The sequence below is a fragment of the Amblyomma americanum genome, chromosome 3, assembly GCF_052857255.1.
Source record: "Amblyomma americanum isolate KBUSLIRL-KWMA chromosome 3, ASM5285725v1, whole genome shotgun sequence".
In the NCBI taxonomy this organism is placed as follows: domain Eukaryota; kingdom Metazoa; phylum Arthropoda; class Arachnida; order Ixodida; family Ixodidae; genus Amblyomma; species Amblyomma americanum.
The window spans coordinates 163472569-163498935 of record NC_135499.1 but is presented as its reverse complement, the minus strand read 5'-3'; the positions used below and the strand labels follow the sequence as shown (position 1 = coordinate 163498935).

Below are 26367 nucleotides of genomic sequence, written 5' to 3'. Positions count from 1 at the left end.
CCTCGTGTGCAAGCGTGTCTCAAGCTATAGGCTAGCGCACTAGGAATAATATCAAGCAGCGCCAAGGGCAAGTTGCAACATGGTTCGCTACGTCCTGGGCACCAAATTCATCATGGACACTGCGCAACTAAATTGTCTGCAGCGCCATACTTGGCAATAAATTGGCACAAGAGTTCTTAGTAGAGCTCGCAAGCATGAATTAACAGTATTTTACCGCACACAAATCAGTCATATTGATTTTTTTACGCAAGTGATTAGGGAACTAGGACTTGCGTGTGAACACCTCGCTACATGGGGAATCTTTCAACCAGTTGTGAGCGGTCCACGGCGTTCCACACTAGGCGTACTGATTGACGCACGCAATGGTACCAGGTGGCAGCTTTCCCAGCAGACTAGCTCTTCACATATACCCTCCCCCCCTTCCAGTGGGGAAGAGGCCTTATCTTGTGCCTAAATCACTACGTTGCTTCCGTTGCTCTCTCTTTCTCTCCGTTCTTCCTTTAGCAGTGTGCAGTTATTTTTGTGAGCCGCAATGAGCAATTTTAGAGCGGGTTTTTAATGTTGCTCATTATCAAAAACCGCATGGGAAAGTGTTCAAAATTTCTCATACGTGTGCAAGCAGTGAAATTCCCAGCGCAAAGAGATATGCACTGGCGTGTGCGAAAAAAACAACTAATTTTTGTGAAAACATGGAAAGAACCCTGCGGCCCGCGTGAAGACATTCGCCTGCAATATTGCAGCACACTGAAAAAGTGTGACAAAAGATATGCAGCTGGCAGCTCCACGAAAGTCCGAAAGAATCGCTTAGCGGAAACATTGGCGAGTGCCGTTTCACAATTATACCTGGCTTTTACTGCTTTTCTTCACGCCATTTTTACACCAAGTGATTCGGGTGAGCAGATTTGCGCTTAAAACGCGCTGAATCTTTCTTCTTGACGCCAGTGAAAGGCTTCCTGACAGTAAACGGCCGAGCCGAGTTAAGAAAAATTTAATCCCAGCATTCCCAAAACGAGCACTTTTATGGCTCAGAATGTGCGTTCTAGCATATAAGGTATTTCTGTACAACATGACGAATAGTACCTGCTTCCTTCCTTTTAATTGCTTAATAAATGTCGAAGCGTACCCGCAGATAGAATTTTCTTTCATCTCTTTGCATTCCCATGTGTATTTTTCATTTCCTCTTATCTTCCCTCTGTGCATGCAACATGCAGGCAACAACTATAGAAAGCGATTCTATAGCACCGCTTACAGCGGCACAGATTTCTCTGAAAGAACTACAGTTCTAAAAGATCCGAAGGTATACCTGCAAAGCTGAGGACAGTTAAGAAAACTGAAATGGTGGGGTTCCCCTGGACTGACACGGTGGTAACATACACAAGATATTCTTTCAAACAATGAGAGATGGGTTTTTACAACAATAGAGTGGCGGCCCTAAAGACCACATTAAAACATCGTGAAAAAAAAAGAAGGGGACATAGAAGAAGGGGGACAGAAAAGAGGGATATATATATATATATATATATATATATATATATATATATATATATATATATATATATATATATATATATATATATATATATATATATATATATATATATATATATATATATATATATTGCCAGGTGGCGTTCGTGGCGCTCGGAAAGAAGACGACGCTCGTGGTGCTCTCGTTTTGAAAGACGTTGAAGTTCGCCGTCTCGCCAACTGAAGGACGCGCTGCCGAGCCCTGCCTTCTAACAGGTCCTCTCTTGTCACCAACACCGTGACAATATACTAATAGATAGCTGACAGACGAGTGCTGATCAGTACTAAAGCACACCGCGGCTAGTAAGCAAAAAAAAAAAGAAAGCTTACCTTGTTCCATGAAAAGATCTTGGAACCACTCTGTCAATCCCTGATCGCTTTCGAGCATCGCATCTCTGTAGATATTGCTGCATGTCTGGCGGAGAAATGTTTTTATGCTCTTCCGGCGGTGGTCGCTGAGCAGTTGCTGGAGTTGCTTTTGGCAGGGGCTCTTTGAGAGCATAAAAGAAAGAAAAAAGGAAGAAAAGAAACAAAGAGGGAAAGGAAGAAAGGGAGCTTTAAAGAAAGAGAGCCTTTGTTGCCATGTTGGCATGGCTAAAATATATAGCTCATCAGCTTTGCGTAAAGAACTGTGTTGTTTCACACAGGAAATATAGCCTCTTGATTTAAACACCAGCGCGGTTTAAATTGTTGAGGAAGACAGGTTTTTATGCATGCAAATTTTTGCAAAGCAGAAAAAAGTTTTGCAAGGTTCTGTAACCCTAATAACCACATGTATTAAATGCACCGCACATTGAACTAGATATCAATATGTATTAATTAATTAACTGAATGTAGGTGTTGGCGCCATATAATTAGTGCAAGAGTAAACGTTGTCGCGAACGACTATGCTGCATTTCGTTTCTGCTTAGTGCTTTTGAAGCATACGCGAATTTTCTTCGCTGCCATTCGTGATTGCACATCACAGAGAACCATCAAATTTCGCACTATTCTTTATTAAAGATAAGGAGGATTTCTCTAAGGCCGTTAGGCCTCAGAACACTCGACAATCTTTCAGTCTATATAATATTGCTTGCAATTTATCATCTTGCAATGTAGGGCAATATTATGATCAGCTAATACAAAATTAGAAACGATAACTAGTTCATAAGGATGACGAATGTTCTGGTCACTACTAGTCTTGGCGTTAATCGTGCAATATCCAGCGTATGAAGCAGTATGCAGACTGTACAAATAATAATAGCTTTCGCTTATTATATGAAAATAAATATCGAATCCTTGCATGGTTAGGGAGCCACCGCATTTTCTACGCATTTCTCAAAACGACCTCGATGCATCAGCTGCCAGAGGTTCAGAAGGCATGCGCTAAGATCCTTAATTGCAGAAACTGGCCCTTGCTTCCAAAAAACCTAAAATTTCAATAGACGTAGTGCTACATCATCAATTTATGGAATTAGTATATCGTATTCAGCTATCGATTTATTATTTCTTCCTGAATACGTTCGACGAGTTTAATTCTTTATAAAAGTTGATGAATGAGCCTAATAACACATATATTATTTTCCGCAAAAAATGAATTCATTTTTTTACACCTACACAGCTCAGAGGCCATTACCAACAAAATAAAGCAAGTTAACACACTTTCAATCTGCATATGCAATGTCTAGCAATTACAGGGATATTTTGGAACGAACTATCGCAACATACACGGATATTAGTTTCTGCGAGAGGTCTGTATGTGCCTATTCGCAGCCGCTGCTCGCGTACCACGTAATTGGAGGCCTGTGCCCTCGTTAGAAGACACAGAAGGTTGAGTGTTCGGTGCCATGGAATCTTTTTTTTTCCTTTTCTATCTGATGCAGGGACTAAGCGCGTTCACTTTTCACATACATCGTTTTCTCAGCCCTTTTTGCGTAAGAAATATACACGCCTTCTTGCTGCGCCTAGATTTTTCTTCTTTTTCAAAAAGCTTGAAGGCGTGACTACCTGCGTAGGTTAGAGCTACTTAATTAACCATTATTTAAACAAGAGCCATGCGCAGGTCCCTTGAAGTGTCGCGCAGACACGTGCACACTTACGACATAAGCGATGAGTGTGTAGAACACCTCATGCGTTAGCCAGTAGCCGTCAGAATATGGGTCTGTCATGAGGTCGAAGCACTTCGAGCTGATCTTGCACTCTTCCGGTACCCTGAAAACGAAAAGTGATAATAATAATAATTGGTTTTGGCGAAAAGGAAATGGCGCAGTATCTGTCTCATATATCGTTGGACACTTGAACCACGCCGTAAGGGAAGGGATAAAGGAGGGAGGAAAGAAGAAAGGAAGAAGAGGTGCCGTAGTGGAGGGCTCCGGCATAATTTCGACCACCTGGGGATCTTTAACGTGCACTGACATCGCACAGCACACGGGCGCCTTAGCGTTTTGCCTCCATAAAAACGCAGCCGCCGCGGTCGGGTTCGAACCCGGGAACTCCGGATCAGTAGTCGAGCGCCCTAACCACTGAGCCACCGCGGCGGGTAAACGAAAAGTGCAGGTTACAACTGCGGCTCAAGAAAGCACGGAGACACCCAATCATCTATAATTCTTTGAAGAGAAGGCCGAATTGTGGCGCAACCTTTTTTTGAGTATTTATGCTTTTAACATGTCTCTGAAGCCTCTTTATCACCACAGCGAATAATCATGTGACGTCTGTTGAAAAAGAAAACTTGCAAAAGTGGTATCTCTTACAAGCTCCACTTACTCTGATTTCAATAGTGAGGAAAAAAAAATTAAGTCTCTGATTGGTTCTAGCTCTTCAGTTGGAGGCGCGCCAACCAAACGAGGCGAGCAGCTCACCGTGGAGTGGATAGCTCCAAGATGCAAAAGTCGGAGAAGTCCTCCAGGAATCCCGTGGAAGCAATCGGCCTTTCTATGAGATCGGCGCTGATACGCGACACCGGAAGATCGAAAGCCCAATTTCCGATCCGTATGATGGGAAGCAAAGCTGCAAAGAATTCGATGTCAGCTTCTGCAGGAAGGTTAGCGCACTGAAACAGAACGCGGACAGGAAGCACTCGTGTGCAAGCTCGTACGGGCAGTATTTCGTGTACGCTTGAATGTCAGGAGGCAATAAGGCAGTCGAAATGAAGAAAAAAAATTTGTTGGCTGCTTTTGACATTTTGGATATTCATTCTTTCGCGGCGGAAAAAATCATATTTGTACCACAAGATAGCAAGCATATGTCACAGAGGCTAGCCACAGTCTTAGGCGCCTCGTAATATTGAACTTGTGCGTAATTCTGAATGCAAACGTTGATAGCGTTTCCTATTTTTCTACGGTAATAAATATTCCTGTTATAGTGACGTCGACGCTTACTTGCTGTTTATAGGCTGAGGTAAACTGTTTCTGCTTTTGAAACCTCATTGCAAGTGCGCCACTTGTTCACTTGAAAAACCAGTACGCAGAGTATAAATGCACTGATGGGCGTATCTAGCGCAGTTGACCTAGCAGCGCCTTGCCTTGGTGGTGGTGGTGATGATGTCTATGTTTCATGCTTTCTCTGTGCTATATCGGGCTAATTCCGGTACGAACTGGTCAAATGCTTTACCGCTTGATAATTTTAAGCGAATGTCTTCTAATGCAGCCACAGGAAAATGATGACGACGATGATGACGGTGGTGATGATTAAATTTGTAGGATGCAAGGATAGCGTTCAAGACCCATTTTCCCGACCATTTTACTCCAGGGAAGCCGTGCACCAGCCGCTTGATGTGCTCTCTTTAATGAAATGGCTACCTACCCAGGCCAGGAGAAAGCTTGTAGCTCTTGGAAAACCGGTTGCTTCACCGCGACACTAAGGACTGAAGCGCACAGATGCGCCACTTTCGCCCCAGTATCTTGCCCCCCCCCCGCCTTCCACCCACCCCAAGCTCCCCCGTTGACAAGGAGGCATTTGGTGGTAGGCGTATACTCACGCTCTACCTACACCGTGCACCCCCAACCATGTACAAAATTATTCCAGATCTTTTTCCAGTTCTGCACCACATGCAACGAATATGCCAGACAGCACATATATGTCCTTTGATACTGTCGCTCTAGCCAACACATCCAGACCCCACTTACAACCGCACTCTGCCGCACATACCTATAATGACCTTCAGGGGTGGATGACGAACTTATCAGCTGTACCTAATGCCACGTCATCCAAAAAGAAAAGATGCGAGACAGCAGCGGTTTGCCATTATCACGTCCAACGTAGTTTGCTCTATTAGCATAACTGCACTAGGGGATCTCTACAAAAAGTTGCATAGTGACGAGTGAGGCCGCTTCCCATTTCAACACCATATTCTGCAATACATTTGTATCGAAAGACTGTTTCTGTACTGTATTTAGATTTTTTCCACGTCACTTCTGCCAACTATTTCCTTAACGTGGGAAAAGAGGCAATTTCAGGGTGGTGCGCATAAAAATTTTTAACCCATTACATAAACATTTTTGTTGCAGCAAACCACAGTGTAGCTAACAGAATTCTCTTTTCAAGGATAGAAAAAAATAATCAGAATATATGTAGCTTAAGAAAGAAAAAAATCTTTCATTGCCAAAATTTTAGAGACACGAACAAAAAGTCACAAAAATAGTAAAATATCCAGTCGGAAAATAAAAGAATAAAAATCTAGAATATGCGTTTCGTGCATTACTATGCCAAGAATTAGTATTCAAAGTTACAGAACTGTTCACGCTAAACTTTGCCGTCAGCAAAAAAAAAAAAAATCTGAGCGCAGCTCTTTGGACTACTACACAGTGCAGTGCCAAGATGGACCCCTGGCCGTCTTGCAGATAACTGTGTCCTCTACACTGCTGTGGCACGCAGTCGTTCAGAAAGTACCCAGTACCCTCATAGGTGTTTTGAACGAAGTTAATCTCGGCAACTGTGGAAACGAAAGTTACAGACGGGCACCTCCGGATAGTCCGGGCTGAGCGGAGCAGTCGTTTTTGTCCGAATTAAAATAATACGAATGAACGTCACCTTTTGCGCACAAAACTACCGCTTGCAGTTGCGGAGTCCAGTGTCGATGTTGGGAAATCGCGAGAACACCGTCAATGCTGAGCAGGGTTGGTGCGAGAAGAAGATGCCACCTTGGGCGCAACGCTTGCGCGATCACTGCGTGTTGGCAGGTTTCGTGCGAAGTTTAAAAAATCTTCCTCAGGCGGCTGAAGAAAAAAAAAACGATTCACAAATTGAAGTACAGATCTGCGACATACTGAATGGCGTTACTTCTCCAATAAGCGACCAGGATTTTTCAGGCATGTCGCGCTATTGTTCGAATTGAACGATTTGAATAGGAGTGGTAATTAAGGAAAGAGCTGAAGAGAAAGAGCAGACGCAAAAAATACTCACATCAGCAGTTCGCTTTTGCTTGTGCAATATGATTGGCGAGTTTATTCGGATAAGATCTGAAAGCTTCCATCATGTCATCGTCCGGAGATGGTGCGAACAATCAAATGTTTAGGCTAAAAAAAACCCCTAAAATACCTCACACTCATTAATCTAGTCGTTACTAGGTACGGGGCAAGTATGTTTGGTGCGCGCAGTCAATTTCTGGCCTCGTTATGAGTTAATTCTCCCCCCGTGAAGGACAATTTAACGCACCGTTCGGAACGGTGGTGATCTCAGTGTGGTAGGCCGCAAGCGAATTCAACCTTGGGACGGGCTATCAGCTTTTCCGGCACCTATTATCTCCATTCTCCACACATGCACTCTCCCGGTGCCCGTGCCGTCGGAGTTGGTCTGAAGACAGCGGGGCGCGTGACACTATGCACTGTTCCAGCTTTGCTCGTGTGAGTTTGTTTATGTTTTTATATCCGGCTTCGATGAGTAAGGCCAGCCCACTGCGATTACTCATATTGGTATGGTCGCCTGCCCGCCAAGTACTAGTAGGAAACGACCTTGCCTTCTAGATTTGGTGTCCGGACATCGCAGGAAGCGTTGATATTACGCTGAATAAAACTGCTCATTTAGCAAGTACGGGGCTTTAAATTGTTAATTAAAATTAGGATTAAAACTTAATGGGACGCTCAAGCTCCGCCCGTAAGGGTATGAAGCGATGGCGAAATGGTTGAGGGGTTGAGCGGTTCCTCTGCGCACAGTGTCACTGTTCCTCGTTCACAGTCACACATTTATCACTACACAGTTTTCATGTTCTTGTCTTTGAACTATTCCACATTGCAGTCTACGCACATAATGTTCCTTCTATATACACACACATTGAGTAGTACTCACTGCACTAAAGACAGAATCACATGCACATGGCAACACAGGAGTTCAACACTGAGAAAACTTTATACTGCTCGCGCCCTCTGTTGGTACAGCGGCGTACATCAGATCACGGGGATTTTCCGGTGGCCACTGCATGCAGGCGCCGCTATGCTATATCAAAAAAAAAAAAAGAGGACATGAAACGTCAGCATGCACTTTGCTGCTCGCAAGCATACACACTCGTCAACCACGAAGCATGAAAAACCACACCGCAAACATATAAAACTCCGCTTCTGCCGAAACCGTTAAAGCATGCCTCCGCGGCAGTCAGTAGCGTGCCTGCCTGGCGGCCCAGGAGTGGCTGGTTCAAATCTTGACTGAAACTTAGAGAATGTCTTTCTTTACGTGAAGCCAATTACTTCATAAAGTTAACCCACTTGAAACATTGCATTACAAGGTCTGCACGCGTGACGTGGATTTCTGGCCACAACGCCAACGCCACCTTTTCCGCTAAATTGGAGACTTAAAATTACTGCTTTAAAATCAGTCGCAATATAGCCGCAGCTGACTGACTAACTCCCTTAATGCTTTGTTAAGCCCATATTTGTGGTCTCTTGACATAGTCAGTCGTACTCGCGGGTGATATTAATGATACAGCGGTCTATCTATTCTGTCTTGTGCCAACTTGAGCAATACGTCTTACCAGCGGCAGACTTCATGGTGAGTGTGTCCAGAAACACGGGTGCACCGCGTTGGTATATATCCAAAGCCAGCTTGAACAGCTCCCGGGTGCGGTTGAGAGCGGCAGCCGCTTTCGCGAGGCTGGTCTGTGTACTCTTTGACTGTGAAGGTGACTGGCGTTGGGCTGCAAAAGGGGCAATCACGGTTTCAGCCGAATCGGTTCGAGCCATTCGGTGTAGGTTTTCCAGAAAATAAATATATAAATTGAAATAAGGCAACGTATATACAAGGGGATCGTCTAAAGCACGAACTAGCGAGGATATCGTCTGCTGCAGATTAATATGACCTCTTTGCGAAGGAAACCGAACATACAAATAAAAAACTTGAAATGAATTCAAAAGAGTTGAAACCGGAAAGGATGAAAATCGTACTAGAGTACCAGGTCCGCATTTATCCTCTCCCCTCCCGCAATCCTGACTCTTCGGCTCGACAGCGTTTACAAGCACATCGAGGCAGGGTCCAGTTCAGTCAACCTACCCATTGCGGCGGAGTTTACTGGACCCGACTCGGTGCGCGCTTACATGAACCCAGTAACTGGTTTTCGAACCGATAACTCGACTCAACCCGGTCCTTTCCGATTCATATAAACGCAGCTCACATTTCATGTGGACCAAAAACAAACGCGGGACCCTGCGATCCGATTCCTCGGCTTGCCTGATCGCCTGAGCTGCCAAGCAATGGTACCTGTCGCTAAACACTCATGTGACGTTTTATAAGTCGAAAGTAGCTGGCTGCTGAAGACAAGTTTTGTAAATGTTCCAAAATAGCGCCTATTTTCATTATTGCTCACTGCTTGATATAAACTTCACTGCTTTTTTTAGAGCTGCCACATTAGCAAAATTTCTCTTTGTACTGAATAACCCAAACCGTTACTAGCTCTCTAACAACAAGGACAAAAACCCGAGTGCTATTGAAAAGATACCAGTGCCTACAGTTAAATGGCAGATCACTAAAATGTCATGTTGGCCTCAGGTGAAATCTCATTACGCGAAACTAGAAAAATAATGAAACGGTAAAGCGTATCTACATTTCGTATTTTTATTTTTCATCTCAGCGAAACAAGGAAAGCAAAGCAACTTTTACCCTCAGTGTTCAAAATCCACAGCCGATCGTTGGTTGATATTTTAGGTCTAATTGGCGTTAGCTATCCAGCAGAGCACCTGCGCAGAATTGATGAAACACTACACCGGGTTCTACATTTGTTCTTCTTGAAGTAAGGTGGAGACAAAAATAAAACGTGAGTGTAGTATTACCACCATATCTGATAGCATGAGAAAAAAGAACACTGCCAAGCCGGAATTGCACAAGTCTTTCGGGAAGCGATGCTATATTGGCTACGGGTCACGCAAGAAGCGTGACTGAACATGTTTTATTCCTCTTGCAGGAAAGTATCAGTTACAAAAAGTGACATTTTGATCTAACCCGGAAACATATATCGCTGAGTTCGTTTGCTGGTTTTCCAGGAGCGGCAATTCTGTCACTCAGTGCGTGTGCTTGGGAACGGAACTCGGCTTGATTGAAGCGTAACAACAAGGGTCTGTTGTCAGCAATCTTGATAGATGTTATGAATGGATCCTGAGAAGCGATAAGGTTTGATACATTTTTTTCATATAGATTACCATGAGTACTGGTTCTGCAGCATGACACCGTAGACTTTATTGTTAGCTTTTTTCTCATCGGTAAAATGAACGAGTTGCAAAAAAAACGTGCAGGCAGGAATGAACCTCCTGCTTCTTCTAAAGTACGCGCACACATTGACGGCTTGAAGCTTGTTAAGCGAATGATAGCAATAGCTACAGCCTGAGGTGTGATAACCAAATTAAAAACAACGCATTGTTTCAATATTATTGATGAATGCGTAGTTTGGATGAGCAGCAAATTAAATTTTAAATCATTTGCGGATATTTGTCTGTGTTAGCTCAGATTATTTCACAATTTAGCCAGTGAAGAAATACTGAAAACCCAAGGTCTTACGTTCCTTGCTGCGGATGCTGCACGCATTTCATTCGTTTTTAAAGCGACAAAGTTTGCAAAGATGATTTGGATATTATTGTTGCCGCTTACCTTTTAGTGCGGACTCCAGAGTCGGTTGTAGGCGGCGTATTTCAAGTCGAAGCTGGTCTAGAAAACGGAGAATGAGAAAAGATCTTTTTTTATTGTCTTGGCTAAAGTTTGATAATGCTGTGGTGAGTGTAAATAAACAAGACAGTCAGCAAAATATCTGGCTACTTGAGATCACAACCTGATGATTTTCAATACGATGATCTGAATTATTGGCAGATTTTGCGCATTTTGTCGAGTTCAATACACTACACCTTTTGCTGAGATGCTGAGTTGTTCTATGTACAACGTCCTGGTTCTGCACATTAGCAACGCAAGTAGAATACAGGGGTTGTAAAGCGAGTATAAGATCATAAATATTGACATGCCAAAAGTTAAGAAACGTGCAACAGTGTCCGGCCTACTATCATTGTTACTTGATTGCCCCAGCTTACCTGATTTTCCAATATGCCAGGCGTGGTTTAAGATTTTTGAATTTCTTAACGTAGTCTTTTTTTATCACAGGAGGCTCATTGGGCAGCATGAAAATTTTTCTATCTTCTTTATTTCTCCACGTGATGATTGGAAAAGTTAAAACAACCTATTCCTGTAGCCAGACATCGTTGTTTATAAAATATGTAGGAGTTCTTTGACTACCTCCTTCCATATTTCTCCTCCCGTTGTTTGCTACGCGATGCGGCCTTTAATAGAAGCAGGGATGAATGCACGTTTGGATGAGATAAGCATTGTCTTGATAACTCGCGTCTGTGATAAAGAAGGTTTTGTTCGCTTTTTTAAAGCTTCTTATTTCAAATATACTTGGCGCTGAGTAACTATGTGGCTGAGCAACTAGGTTCCTATTTAAATTGTTTAACTCGTATATCCTGTTTAACATTTAAGAGCTGTTCCTTCCTATCCATTTTCTCTATTCCTACCAACATATTTCTCAGGCGTTGCAGGAAACTACATTTTTCCTCTGGGCCTCCTCGCTTAAAAAGATGCCGAACCCTCGCTGCCTTGTGCACATGTCGTTAGTGATTTTTCTTTGAGTGCATACGCCTCCATTTCGACCGCCCTTTGGTTTACCTCTAGATTGGACAAAACTTTTTCTTGAGGCACAGAGCAATGTTGCCTAACTTGAGCCCTGAAACGTTGCTTCTCTTCATGCGCTTTGTACTACTTCATGCGTGTGGCACCGATAGAGGGATGTGCTACGTTGCGGCCGCATTTCTCTTGCATTTTCTATCCTCCAGAGACCGCTTGTCTTCGTTAATTAACCCTCGGACATATTTGCACCTTTTTGTACTGCATCAGCATTAAAAAAAGGTTCTGTCAGGTGTTGTCTGAAGCCAAAAACTACCACGATTTGCAAGTTTCGAAGTGGAGAGAGAGAGAGAGAGGATAGGAGGAGGGAGGCGGCGACAGGTGGTGGATAGCAAAATGAAAGAGTGAAATTATCCATTCATTTTTTCAGGCGAGAGGAGAAAGAGGAAAGACGAAGAGACGGGGATAAGATGGGTGGCATGTGGGTGAGATCTTAAACGTCTCTCTCTCACTAATTCACCACACAGAGAACACATAAACACATATAATAGAATCCAAAGAGAATGCGCCTAAAGCTAACGCATTTCTGCCTCATCAATCGCATTGATCGTCTATACATTTTTTACCACTTGGTCAGTATTTTGGTTACTGCGCTAAAATTAATCTCGAACATTGCCCTTTTTGCCGAGGGATATTTGCGAGTAGCTGATTACTTCTATAACTTATACCTAATACTGCAATTTAATCTACATATATTAGACCTGGGAGGCGCAATTCTTCTGCGGCCGCTGTTTATACGTGACTGCCATTTATACGAGACTAAACCTAGATTACCTGATTATAGCCAATGTTTCATGCTTATCAAATATATCGCAAATAGCAACGGTGTCGTACGACAATGTCGCAACCACGGCTGTATCGTAATCTGTATCGCTATTAGCGCTGTGTGTAGCGCGCACTGTGTTCGTGGCAAGATACGCCCCCCATGTGGAAAGGGCGTCTCCCTTTTCTGCATATCTTGTATAAAACCAGCGCTGAATAAACGCTGGTGGCACTTTGGCCAGCAAGTGACACATGAGGTGTCGCTGACTGATACTGCTTTCCTTTTGTGTTACGACTTTCGACAGTATCGCGAACGTTTCTTCATTTTTATTGGCTATCCTTTCGTCATCCCTACTCACTCTATACTCGAGCTGTGTTGATTTACGTAGATTCCTTAGCAGGAATATATACTGCAATTACTTACGCCCTCATCTCTCAAGATACACAGCAACAGCGCCCCCTTAACGTGGTAGTACGCGCCGTTGCCCTCAGGGTATGTTGCTGGGCGAGTTGGTTAAGAATCATTCTGAGAATAACAGCGTTGGCAGATTAAGAACCAGAACAAGGAGGATACACCACTGCGCTGACTGCCTTCCGAAATAACAAAGTTGTTAGTCAGTGCAGTTTTGTGTTCCCTTTCGTCCTTTGTCTGCCAGCGCTGTGCTTCTCAGAATGGTTGCCCTCAGGTCTAGAAAGGCTATTCACTGAAATTTTCTGCCTCATCTGGCTATTCCTAATGCATTGTGTAAGAAAAAATAAAGTTATGAGCTTTGCATTTGCCTGCATTCAGGCCATTCGGCGCTTCTCCTAATAGGCCGTATTACCCTGCCCAAGCTAGGATATTCAGTTTTATGGGTCGCGTTGTGGATCTACATACTATCGACTGAAGTGGCCTGTATGACTTAATGTCGCACGAATCTCCTTTCTCTTCGTAGAATAAGTTAATTTCACTATGCGCCGGCTTTCTGGAGTTTATCTCCTGCGGCTTTCGTAATTCGGTTATTATTTTCTTGGTTTTTGGAGTTCTTTTAGGCTAAGTTCGTTACTTAGCCTGATGATCGAGTGTTTCGTCTAGCCCGTTCGTCGTATAGTTTGAAATTTATTCCTGTGCCTCTATTCACTGAAGATTGCTCAAGGCTGATACTTTCTCCGCATATGCTTCCTGTATTTGCGGTCCACGCTACAGCCCTGTCACTACATTTAAACAATTTTACTGTATTCTCTAACGTATTTTAGCGCACCGTGTCCTCGTAAATTTTTCCTTCTTCATCCTGAATATGAACCTGTTCTGCATCATTCCTTCTTCCCTGGCGGGTTCTGTGGTCTCAGGATTTTCTTTCCCCACTCTTATACTGGCGCTTGTTCTTTTCCTTAATGATTATTAGAGCGTCTGGCGTTTTCTTTAACCAGGGTTTGTACTTCGAACTTATTCCAGAGATAAACTGTTGTGTGTATGCGTGTTTCCGTCTACGTGTGTGTGTGTGTGTGCGTGCGTGCGTGAGTGCGTGTGTGCTTCTTCTTTCTTGAACGCTGCATTCTTTTGTGCGCATTCTCACAAAATATTGTGCTCGTATCAAGTTGCTTAGCTTCCTTATTCCATCAGATCACGTTGTTAACCTCTCCAGCGGCATTTTCATGGCTCTTCCTTCATTTTCGACCTGTCCCAGTGGCTGAGTGGTTCTGGCGTTCGGCTGCTGAGCACTAGGTTGAGGGATCGAATGCCAGGAGCGGTGGCCGCACTTCGGTGGGAGCAATGTGCGAAAGAAGTCCCTGTGTTACAGACACTCCAGCAGGCTTATTCGTTTACAAGCTTTACTAACACGAAACATCGGTTCAAACGCATAAAAACTATGCAAGGGGCAGTATACAGAGAAGATGTAGACAAGAAGAGCGCATCTGCACCTCTACAACTCCTTGGTGTCTTGTCCTTGCACAGTTTTATGTTTAAATTATGCCGTACCAACTGGACCCTAATCATACGCTCCTTGAGTTCAAACAAGCTTCGCGAGGCAGGAATCCTTATGCCGACAGCGTGCAGTGGTCGTCGCCCTTGTTCCAGCTTTCTTCATGTCGCTTCTGCAGTTTAAGTTCAAAGCACTCAGTGAGCTGTCAGATTTGGCTTAATGGCTATCACTAACAACGCCATCCTCGGACGTATTGTCGTCATTTGTAAGTGCCCGCAAGAAGCTGCTGCATTGTAGATCCAGTCGAGATTAGGGTTGTGAAAGGCGAAGAAATGCGCTCATGTAAGTGTCAGACATGGCCTTCGCAAACAAGAGCTTTGTTCATCAACAGGCTGTCTCTAAAGCTGCGCCTTCATTTCTCTTGACTGCTGCGAAGTGAGTACAACAGTGTTCTGTAACCTCAAGCTGCAGGTTGATACCGTTTAGGGATTCCGAAATGGCGACCAAGTCTTTCTCATTCTTTTTTTTTCGGGGAGGGGGGGGGGGGCGAAAGGGGGTTGTTATTATTTTTGAAGATGCGGTCGGGCATCAACCTGAGAACCATGAAGAACTAGGTCCTCGCGCCTGAGAAGAAGCTGCGTGGTTGCAAGATATTTGTGTACAAAAGACCCGCTTAATGCTTTTTAAGTTTTCCCATATAAAAGCCCCCCAGCTACGTATAACCATAAAAAAAATCTGCGTTAACAGTGTAGAAAGGCATGGACAGCTGGTACGACGCGTTTCGAGCGCTCCTTTTCCTTCGCAAACATTGCGCCTACCGGAATAGCCGACCACACAATATGCATGTCGACATTTCGATGCGACTGATCTCATTATCCTTTCAAAACCGCCTAGTGAGAAACTGACAACGTCCCAGAGAACTCCGTTGGTCTAACTCAGCAAGTTTTGCTGTTAACTTCCTGCTTTTGAAAAGCAGAATTGTGCGGTAGGCGTCTTCGGCTTTATAGTCTCGCCTGTTCAGAGACGAATGGTGTCAAGGAAGACCATTAGGCTCCACGTATCCTCGTGCACGCTTCCTGAGTGCTTCAGTGACTCCGAAGTCTTATTTTCTATTTGAGATGCGCACAAAAGAGACCATCTGTGTTAGGACCATTATCCTGCTCTTCGACCTGTCTTTTGACCTGTCACTACCAGATTTCTTGTCTCCCTCACTTTGTTTTCTTCATACGTTCAGTGCGCCCATTCCTCTCCAAGCATTTTCTCTTAACTTCATTCCGGAGCACGTTGCCTTTTGTTCTGTGGCCGACACACCCGGATGTCAATCCAACAGAAAATCCGATAAAACCTCTCTGAGAGAACTGCAAGTGCCACGTTCAGGGACACTCCCCGCAGATGGCGGTTTCTGTGCTCGTTGCCCAGAGTCGAGACATACACTCTGAAGCAGAAACGAGTAAAAAAAGGGACTAAGCTGTCCTCTAGCGCACTCCTTTTCATTAAAGGAACTGCGCTAGAGGAGAGTTTACTCTCTTTTTACACCCAAATAAGCGTATTCGGGTTTAGAGTGTAAGACCCGAAGTCTCAAAGTCACAAAGGAGGATTTGAAGCAGTCAAAAGTAGTCAAGAAAAACAACACAACCATTTAAATAGAGGTATTACGAAAATTGAGTACCAAGACAGCTACTAAGCCGCGCACTGAAGTGGTGCAGATCTAATTTCAAACACATTCGATGTAGGTCTAACTTCAGCGAAGGCGTGAATGTGCAGCTTTAAAGCTACACAACTAAGTATACATTTGCGCAAGACTGTTGCCAATATGTGGGCGCACTTACAACCAAGAAGACTTGTGATTTTAGCCCTGCCTTTCTGCAACCATGATTTCCCATTCTAAGCTCCATGAAGTTTGCTTCTCGCTCCAAAAATTGTCCCAAGGCAGCTACCGACTCTACATCGGCAGGCATAAATGTACTGTTGCGTAAACAATTCATTAAAGGTATAATATTCAGCACATCGCTGAAATACTCAATTTTTTACCGTCAGTTTTCGCACTCTTTTTTTTCATCTTCCTTGCATTTCTGGGTCGTCAAAGACGAGACATTCTTTTGTACCGTTCGCAGGCCTATTTTTCGAACATCACGGACATCCCCGACAGCCGTGTGTGTACAGAAGGCTGATAATGTGAAATGGATAGTGCACCATTTGTAAACAAAGCGACAGCTTACAGAAAGAACGCAAAAATGTTGAACAGAGCGGCCACCGCGTACCGAACTCTAAGCAGACAACTCGTATCACACCGCCAATCCCTTCACTCGCCCTGAAAACGATGCTTAGAGCTTATCCAGCAACGCGTTGTTCAGGCTTACCTTGAGGCTTCGCCGCTGCACTTACCCCCGCTCACGTTAATCACCTGCGATCTCCCGTCTCCTTCCCTTCACTCTTCATTCTTCCTTCCCGCTAGCACGTGGCCTCTCTAGGAAATAGCGGGCCAACTGGACTCTCTCCTGCTCTACTTAAAGTTCTTGCCTCCCCCCTCCTCTTTTTTTTTTTTACAGTGAATCTGTTAGTGGCTCACGTGAGGCGTCAGCGGCGTCTTCGTTCGAGTAACACATCACGTGACCATGGCGCCACCATCAGGTGATTGTGACGTGGCGTCACGTGCCAGTGAGGTCGCCGTCACGTTAGTGGTCACATGACATCAAGTAATCGATGACGTCACTGGCAGAGAGGAGCCGTCCGAGCGCGCTCTGCACAGGTGTTGGCGGGGTCTATTCATTGTATCGCAAATAGAAGTATAAATCGCAAAACCAGAAAGAGCTGCGCTGGTCAAGCTCATATAACGAAAAAGCCGATATGTAGAGGCATCTTTTCTCCTTCTTACTCGGCCTGTTAACGCGCTACCGCAGAGTTTAAAAACGTATGCTGACTAGTTAGGGGTTATCAAACAATTTTAGTACTGCAATGGTTGATGCGCAACTTCTGCCTTTGAGGAAAAGACGATGTTCCATAACCCGATCGGCACTGATGTGTACAAATGATCACGATGATGGTCAGCAGGCCTGTGTTCGAACGTTATACGTCTCTGTGAGTGTACGTGTGCGTGGGTGTAACAGTACATGGCTACATTTGCGGTTGAGAAAGAGAGCAATGAAGATGCGATTCTTGACAGCATAAAATGAAGAAGCGGTGGAAGGGAAGCCTCAGTCCACTAGCTAGCGTACATGAATACATTTGTATTTCTTTTGATGGAATTTTTGAGCGACCGATTTCTCTTATTTGTTGGCACGCCGATGACTGCTTGACATAGTGTGCTGTATCATAAAAACATTATAAACGTGTATTTCCTTCAGTGCCGATGTATGCGCAAAATTTTCGATGCCCACAGCAAGACTCCTCCGCCATTTTATCCCTTCCATGTTTTCAAAATGTATATCGGAAACGTTGCCACTTGACGGAGGAGGGACTCAGCGACCCTACGCTGGCGCAAAATAAGGTACAAACACTAACATCAGTGATAAAAGAAACTCACTGCCAAGAAATTACATTGACATGTAGACGCTCTAGGATGCCCCCCCCCCCCCCCCCCCTTCCATCTTCGCTTCCCATTTCATCTATTTGGGCCGCCTCGGTGGCTGAGTGGTTACGGCGCTCGGCATCTGGCCAGAAGGACGCGGGTGCAATCCCAGCCGCGGCGGTCGAATTTCGATTGAGGTGAATTTCTAGAGGCCCGTGTACTGTGCGATGTCAGTGCACGTTAAAGAACCCCAGGTGGTTGAAATTTCCGGAGCCCCTCACTACGGCGTCTCTCATATCCTGAGTCGCTCTGGGACGTTAAACTCTCATAAACCAAACCATTTCATCTATATTTTTTATGACTTCGCCAGTTGGCCATATGGATTCAGGTGCGTTCTGCTCTAAGAATTCACAACCGTCGCGTTCTTGGCAACCTTCTGAAGGAGGTGGTTCAGGTATATGTCCCGCGATTAATGGGCTCAAGGATGCTGGCGTATTTAAATAATGTTTTCGGGGTGTTCTTGGTGAGCGACAGATAAAATTACTGTCGTTAAACTACCAGCATAAGTCTGTTGAGGGTTGCCCGTGCATTTACATTATGTGTTGCTCCATTTTGCATTAGACAGCAGCAGTTTTCTTCGCGTGCTTGTTTTAAAATATTTTTAAATATTTACTGAGGCGCTGTTCACCGGCCTGAATCAAACGAACTGAGTTATACAAACGAATGAGGAAGCGCAAAATTGCATATTTTTTCTTTTTATCAGTGACACACAGCTCTAGCAATTAGTTTGCTTATTCATCTGTTTTTCGCAATATGTGTATATATTGTCACGGCGTTGGTGACAAGACAGGGACACAGTAAGACATGGCTCGGCAATATAATTAAAAACACCGATAAAAGCAGCTTCATAGCCGCCACGGTGGCTCAGTGGCTATGGTGCTCGGCTGCTGGCCCTAAAGACGCGGGCTCGATTTCGGCCGTGGCGGTCACGTATCGATTGAGGCGAAATTCTAGAGGCCCGTGTACTGTGCAATGTCAGTGCACGTTAAAGAACCCCACGTGGTGGAAATTATCCGGAGCCCTCTACTACGGCGTTCCTCATAACCTGAGTGCTTTAGGACGCTAAGCCCTATGAAACCAGAAATAAAAAAGCAGTTTCATGACGACTTTTTTCAATTTTTTGGCTATTTATCATCATTTATGGCAGCAAGTCAACTACAGATCAGCACATAGGAAGAGAACAGGTGTTAACTGACCTTCGTTAGCGAATGGCGTAATGTAAAGCACGTATTACAAAGTTGAGCGGACTCTTAGCACAGAAGCATGCTATGCCTTTTAAAGCTTTTTTTTTCTCAGAGCATCAATGACAGTATACGTCCGGACACTTGGCGTACACACAGTACTAAACATATTGTGTACATTGTGCAGTTTCCGGTCACACAGTAAATTATGTGCCGCATCTCCTGAAGGTTTATCTTCATAATATTGAAATATCAATTTAGACTTGGCGGGAAAATATCATCTAATGACTTTTAACATTGTACGTAGAAAATCGGAAGAAAATCAAGAAGGAAAGTGTTGTCGGACCGACGTCATAAGCCAGGAAAAGCCATTTTTGCCGCATACCGGGAAACATAACGGCAAATCTTAAAGATATCCAAAAGAGACTATTTGGGAACCAAGACACATATACGGCTCTGTTGGATACAAATTTCATGTGCTTCCATTTCTCCTCTACAAAATATTGTTTCCGAGCCATTCGTTCTCAAGCCTACAAAGATCACGCGGCGTTGTAAGTTCATATATACTTGTTTCTATGTTGCGCGACTGCTCCATCGCAACCATGATTTACTGTCCTGTTCCCTCCTACGCACGAACACACTATCACTCCTGCCCGCTCTTCAAGAGAGTTTTATTCTCCCTGAAATGCAGTTTATAGCTCGAAGGCAATGGCGCATTCTTGCTTACAAGAGAGTCCGGTATGACTCCATGAGAAATGGAACTATACAACATGAATAAGAGATCGGGGATAAAAATTCTCCATTGCTTTACAGCAGAACGCATCAAGCATATCTTCGCGGCATAAAGGGTGAGTGAGCCGTGAAAATAGGATTTTTGGCGCAACTCGCCCTTCAGACACAAGAGGAATGAGCATCAGAACATCCACCGTTTTCATGTTTCTGCGCCTCACTTAGGTTTCGGGGGCACGGAGTCTAAAGCGCCTTATCTATTATTCGCATGCTTCTTTGGGGTAGTACGTAAGCCGCGCAGGAATTTTACAGCTCCTGATCCGCTGCTCTCTTGTCAAAATACTGCCTTCTGCACTTTTCAAACGCGTGCATTCTCTGCCATATATTCTGTTTTACTGTTGTCAATGTCTTGCGCGAAGATTTCGCTTTGATATCAATCTGCGTTCAAGTAGCCAGCGTGTTCCTTTATGGTGAATAAATTTCATTTCAGTGGCTCTGAAAGCACGTTGCGTAGATAAAAGAAAAGAGTCATGCACTCAGATGTTCATCGCCGGCAGCACTCGAAGCGTCTTTTTTTTTTCTTGCTGTACTCCTGAAATAAAATTTATTGCGCCCCACTATGCAGGCACCGTTCATACCGTCACAAATGGCGCACTTCAAGATTCTTTTCTCTGCACATCCACTCGAGAAGCATTTGCCTTCTTTATGATTTTTGGCGCATATAGTTTACCCCACTTCTTTCTCTCGGCTAAAAGAGGCCCTGTGTTTAAGTACCATTGTTAGGATCCTTGGTTCCGTTGCCCATACAACCGCAAGAGATACTTAAGAGCGGAAATGTGCGCTTTGAGCTAATACAGCGACTGAAATATAGCAGACTTGCTCCTAAAGCCGCCCCTTCCTTCCTCCCATAAAAAGAAGCCTTACATCTCTGCTAGTATAAAACACAGAAAATTGATTGCATGGAATTAGGCATGAATGCGACTGCACAATTTGGCTGCAGGTGCACTTGTCCAACCTTGTAGCATCGATCTTCTTCAAATGCACGGCACCATGCATATAGTGCCGCTGCGGTGGCTCAGTGGTTACAGTGCTCGTCTGCTGACCCGAAAGACGCGGGTTCGATACCAGCCGTCGCGGTCGCATTTCGGTGGAGGCGAATTGCTAGAGGCTCGAGTACTGCGCGATGTCAGTGCATGTTAAAGAACCCCAAGAAGTCGAAATTATCCGGAGCACTCCCCTACGGCGTTCCTTATAGACTTAGTCGCTTTGGAACGTTAAACCTCATAAAGCCAAACAATGCACGTAGTGCCCTTGAAATTGTACTTCGTTAGCTACAGGAGTGCTTGGAGCGATGAGTTATTTGTCCGAAAAGGAATGAGTGCTTGGCGCAGTAATGCCAGTGGACAACAACTAAAACAGAAAGCAGGACTAGATGCACTCAAGAAGTCGCTCGACGTCCATCAGTGCACCATAATGATGTTCCTATCCAGTTGGTTACTAGACAGATCGGAGGAGGAATTCACCCTTTCAAGAGGAGCTTCCAACGTGCATTCCCCTTCTTTCCAAAATTATTGCGAATATTTTGATAAGCTAACTTTTTAACGAACGATGATCCCTCCTAGGCAATACCGGTGCATATGGAGAAGTAGTATTCTTCCGAGCTTCTTTCTGTTGGCGATGATGTCGGTAGTTGTGCATAGTCGACGTCAATGAGCTTCATCCTTAATGAGCGGGCAAAACAAAAACGGACTCGCCCAGAACAATAAACAGTTTGTAGAGGAATACAGGATAGATAAATGCGCTTAACAGTTGCAGAAACAAACTGATCTAACGGGTACCTTTGATTAAAAACCAAATATTCTGACTGTGATATCCCTTAGCTCTGCAGCTGCTTTTGCTAATGATTTTCTTTTTCATTCACTTTTATTTAAGACACTTTTAGTCTGCTGCGACAAACGCCACAATTCAGGCTTCCAGCTTTTCTCAAAAAGTGGTCAAACAAAATTCAAAGAAATGAAAAAAAATCATCCGGAGTGTAAATCGCACATTAAAAATACCAAACGGAGAAGTGTGAAGGTGGCTTTCAACTTTAGACAGGTTGTCGCACTACGGAGGTCGTGGGTTCAGATCCCACCGGCGCCATGTCGTTGTTTTTTTCTCTGCTTTCTGGTCAGTTATCTTTATGTAATTACCCTATTAATCTTCCATTCATAAAGACCAGAAATTAAAGAAGAAAAAAACCTTTCCTCTATCTTCTCGGTTTCATCGACTGTTTACTTCCGTCATGCGTACCACAAGACAGATATAGATGCCATTCGCCTGGCTTTCTTTGCCTTATCTACATTCGGAAGCTCTAGTTCTCTCGCATAGTTTATCTGTTCTGCGTCAAATTAACGAGAACTGCCTTTTCATCCACAAAACATAAATTCTTTAATTGGTGACAATTAGTATTACCACTGAAAGCTCGTCCTGAGGTAACGTTCTGAGGCATTAATGTTGAATTGAAGACAGCAGTCCTCATTTGTCATAAAAAAAATGGCAGATGTAATTGTGACGCGAATAATGAGGGGGCTAAAATTCAATAACTAGGACAGGGTTAATTGGAGAGATATGGGAGAGGTCTTTGACCTGCAGTGGGCGCAGTCAGGTTGACGATGATGATGATGATGAGTTCTTCAGCAAAATGAAACGAAGATGCAATACGAACTCCCATGTGATACAGCCACATGATATAGCTGAGTACAAGCCATGCATCCGTGCCTCTCACCAAAATGTATGAAACCAGAGAAGAACTTTTCAGAGGCAGCTATTGAATTGATTGGATTCAGATCAGCTGCTTTCCAAGCGGACGCCGGAAATCCGGAAGTAATCCAGGAAATCCAGAAGATGAGAAAGCGGCGCCCGTGGCTCAGTTTAGATTTCGGGACATTAAGCTGAAGAAAGTTCTGTGGAAGCTGTACAGCTTTCCTCTCTAGCCGTATGGCGGCGCTTGGGTGGATGAATGCTAATGAGTAATTACTCCCTTATTACACACGATAAAAAGTTAATTACATCGATCAAAAATGAAAGATGACGGAGGGGGTTAGAGGAGGCGGGAAGAGGTTCGTGGGAAAATCTCGCCTCCTGCCACAAACGCCAGGACAAAGCAACAGCAGGCCAGAGCTTCTGCAGCGGTGAAGCGACAGCAGTACCTCTTTCACAAGCAGAGGGCAAAAGCCGAGAAGCGAAGAAGATGTCATACAGTGGCGCATCCAGATTGTACTTAAGGCAAGGCTTCACGACGGTCCTGGACATTCGGCTGCGGAAGAAGCTTGACCAGTACGTGAGGTTCCACTTAAGTTGACGTTCATCACTCGATCACCGTTCTGGGCGACGGCACCAACGATACAAGAAGTGAACAAAGGCTTGTTTATTGGTATGTGTGCATGACAAAAAAATAAACATAAAGTAAGCAACTGGTATGAGGAAAGGAACGGAACTGCCTCACTTCTGGTGTTACACCTCAGCCACAGCGTGAGCAAAGAGATAAAGCAAGGATTGAAAGAAATTAACCACGGCGCCGCACGGAATAGACCTTAATTTTTTTTCCAACGTGATTTCTTAATAAAAAAGCCAATGACGGCCCTTCAATGTAAAAACGCTTGCGCAGGCAGTCAGCTATCATGGACATATCCGCTTCCATCAGTGAGTCTATTTACGACGCTTCTAAGGGGGACGAAGTAATGAATGCCTGAGCGCAACACCTCGGATTACCGCAGCGTGTGGAGGGAGTGAAGGAGGGAGCGAATTTGTGGACTATAGCCGCTCCGAAGCGGTCCCTAGAAATGAGGATTACGAAACGGTTGCGGCCTTTCTAATAAACCCGTACGCAGTGCAGAACCACGATGCACTGGCACCATCTAGATAGAAACATTTAAATGCGGAGCAGCTATCGCTCTCTGACGGGCTGCTAGTCGCTTTATGACACTATATAGCATGATGCTTTGTAGATCCGGCCTCGACGAAGTGCTTTATGCATAACGACCACTGTGCAGGAAAAGCGATATATCATGCTAATGCAGTTTTTACAGCGTTCGTGTTGTATGCTTGTTCAGTACTTTGTCTACCTTCGCGCTGAGTGTATTCTTCCAGAAATGTTTCCCACTTACCTGAAAGTACGGCTTACAGATTTGTTCAATGCGGCATGAGCTATGTTCGTACATAACAACTCATACTTTGCATCCACTGATGCCTTGCTGCTTCGCGCACCTGTTTTTTTTTTTTAACAACTAGCGTTAAACAGAGTTGTGCGTTTCGAATTTCTGAGACCACGGTTGAGCACAGTGGAGCTGTTCCATGGCTAAAGTTTTTTTTTAATCCCTTTTGTATAACTGCTCCAGCTTCCGCAATATTTGTTGGCTTAAACTCATGAATGGGCAACGTGGGCAACGTGTGATCAGTTCGTTTTAAAGCATGCGGCTACAAAGAGCGAGTGAAAATTTCAGAGACTACATTCCCTTCTCTTCCTACGCACTAATCCACCGTAATTAACACTGTCGATGAATCGAACTGTGCTCGCCCACGCATATCCGTGCTTTTCCGAAAACTGTTTCCGCAACCTCACAAAGAGCAAGGACGTCGAGACGGAAAGCACACGGCGGGTTGTTGTTGTCAGCAGTTAAGTGGCAGATATCCTTCTGCCCATTCAAAGTGGCTTCCACTCATTTATAGCGTATGATCGTATCTAATGCACAATAGAGAGGTTTAGCGGGGGACGTGCGGCCATCCGGTATACACCTATGCTGGGCTTACTAAACCTCTCTAATGTTTCAGCAAGAGGAGACAACGTCCGAGTTGTTGAGTTGAGTTGAATTGCGAACAACGTCCGAGTAGCGCCCACAATACGCAGATATAACATCAACGAATAGTTCCTTGTCATACACTGTGAAATTTTCGTGATGTATCACCACTTCAAGAAAACCACAAGGCGAACACGGGAGGGAAAATCTCAGGGTGCTTGGGATGTGAGAGAAGTGGACTTCTCTTCGTCTGGGCACTTGTCGAAACGATGGAAATTACCCTGAGGTGTTCCCTCCCTTGCTCACTTTGTGATTTTCAAGAACCATCTGACCAACTTCTCCCTACCATGCACTTCAAGAAAAGGTTATCTGGCTCCTGCACACGCCCTAAATTCGGGCACGCGAACATATCAGTTTCCAGATAAGAAATCAGGCTGCCCAGACCTTGTCCATAATAGAAGGCGTCACTGGTAGCTTAGTTTTATTGCATGCAAATGATATGGCTGGTTCCTTTAGAAAGGGCAAATGGAGATATATCGCAGCGCTTAGCTACGCATCAGGTGAGGTCCCCCTTAGTCCTCGAATGTGCATGCCGACCTAATTCGACACCTCTCAGTTTAAACGCTCCTTCTGCACGGTTTTATACACAGCGCTTTATTGCCGATATCGTTATGCACAAGCCGTCGTGGCACTGAGTAGAGATTAATCGTCTGTCGACAGACAAGGCGCCCTACACGACACACGTACCGCGCCCCGCTTTCCGTCCTCAACGCTACTTTTCCCCGCCTCTCTCCTCTCGAGAACCGTTTTCAAGACTCGGCCCTTTCGGGGCCGCCTAATACGAGGTCCACGCGTGACTCAACTTAAGACGCATCTCCGCGGTGTTGGCCTCTAAACGCTCTCCTCCGCCCCCCTAAGGCATACACGCTTGTAAGTCTGGGGTACGGCGCTGAAACAAACAAAAAAATCATAAAAGGTGATTTGAAAAATCAAGATAAAAAAAGGGCGGCGGTACATGACATGCATGATCCGGACACGCGTGGATGTGATTTCACGATTCACGCAGACGCTACGCAGCGGACAGCGTTCCGGTTTTTGCAAGTGCGTTAACAACTACGTTGTTCGTTCGTTGATGTCCGTTTTCAAACGAGGCGGCTCGGTCATGACGAACCCTGGGCTGGTGCCTTAACGTGAGGTGCATATAATGCGGCAGTTGGCAGGGGGTTTAATGTGAGCTTCCAGCGAACAAAAGTTCATAGGTGTCTCCTTTTATTTTTACATCGCGTGTGGTGAAACCTCACAACAGAAACGCAACATGATACATAAAACAAAGCTCTTGTATATTGTCTGTATATGCGTAGAGATGTGCATATTGTTTCCTTACCCCTATGTTTTTCGCGATTTTTAGATTTTTTTTCCAAATTTGTTTCTCTAAAGTTAAATTATATATGCATGTACGTTCGTGTTCTTTTTTTCATCCATAATTCATTTGTCGGCTCTCCAGCAGGCACGCGGTTTAGTTCTCAGTACAGCCAGGCGCCGGCTTTTTGAGTGCATCCGTCACGTCACACCGATATTGAAATAAAAAATGCCTTTGTTTACAAAAGTGCCGTCGATGGTAAAATCATAGATGAAATTACTAGCTGATTTTATTCATTTCAGAATAAAGGAAAATACTTTGGTGGCAGATTAACGACAGTCACGGCAAGTATTACATTCAGATGAGCTTTGTTTCGCAAATATATCTTGTACTCATCTGCCACTTGTCTTCAATATTGTACGTGAAGATATTCGCG

The 26367-nt window shown here is 44.4% G+C and overlaps 1 protein-coding gene across 1 annotated transcript in view; it reads right to left on the bottom strand.

Moving 5' to 3' along the window:
* The window catches only part of LOC144125326 (UPF0764 protein C16orf89 homolog), a 79194-nt gene that overhangs the window by 8811 nt on the left and 44016 nt on the right, over positions 1 to 26367 (bottom strand). The window contains exons 2-6 of the mRNA XM_077658603.1: positions 10570 to 10626; positions 8468 to 8629; positions 4365 to 4512; positions 3606 to 3717; positions 1858 to 2017 (exon numbers count right to left, since the gene is read on the bottom strand). Coding sequence (XP_077514729.1) covers positions 1858 to 2017; positions 3606 to 3717; positions 4365 to 4512; positions 8468 to 8629; positions 10570 to 10626 — 639 coding nt within the window. The remainder of the gene's footprint in view (positions 1 to 1857; positions 2018 to 3605; positions 3718 to 4364; positions 4513 to 8467; positions 8630 to 10569; positions 10627 to 26367) is intronic.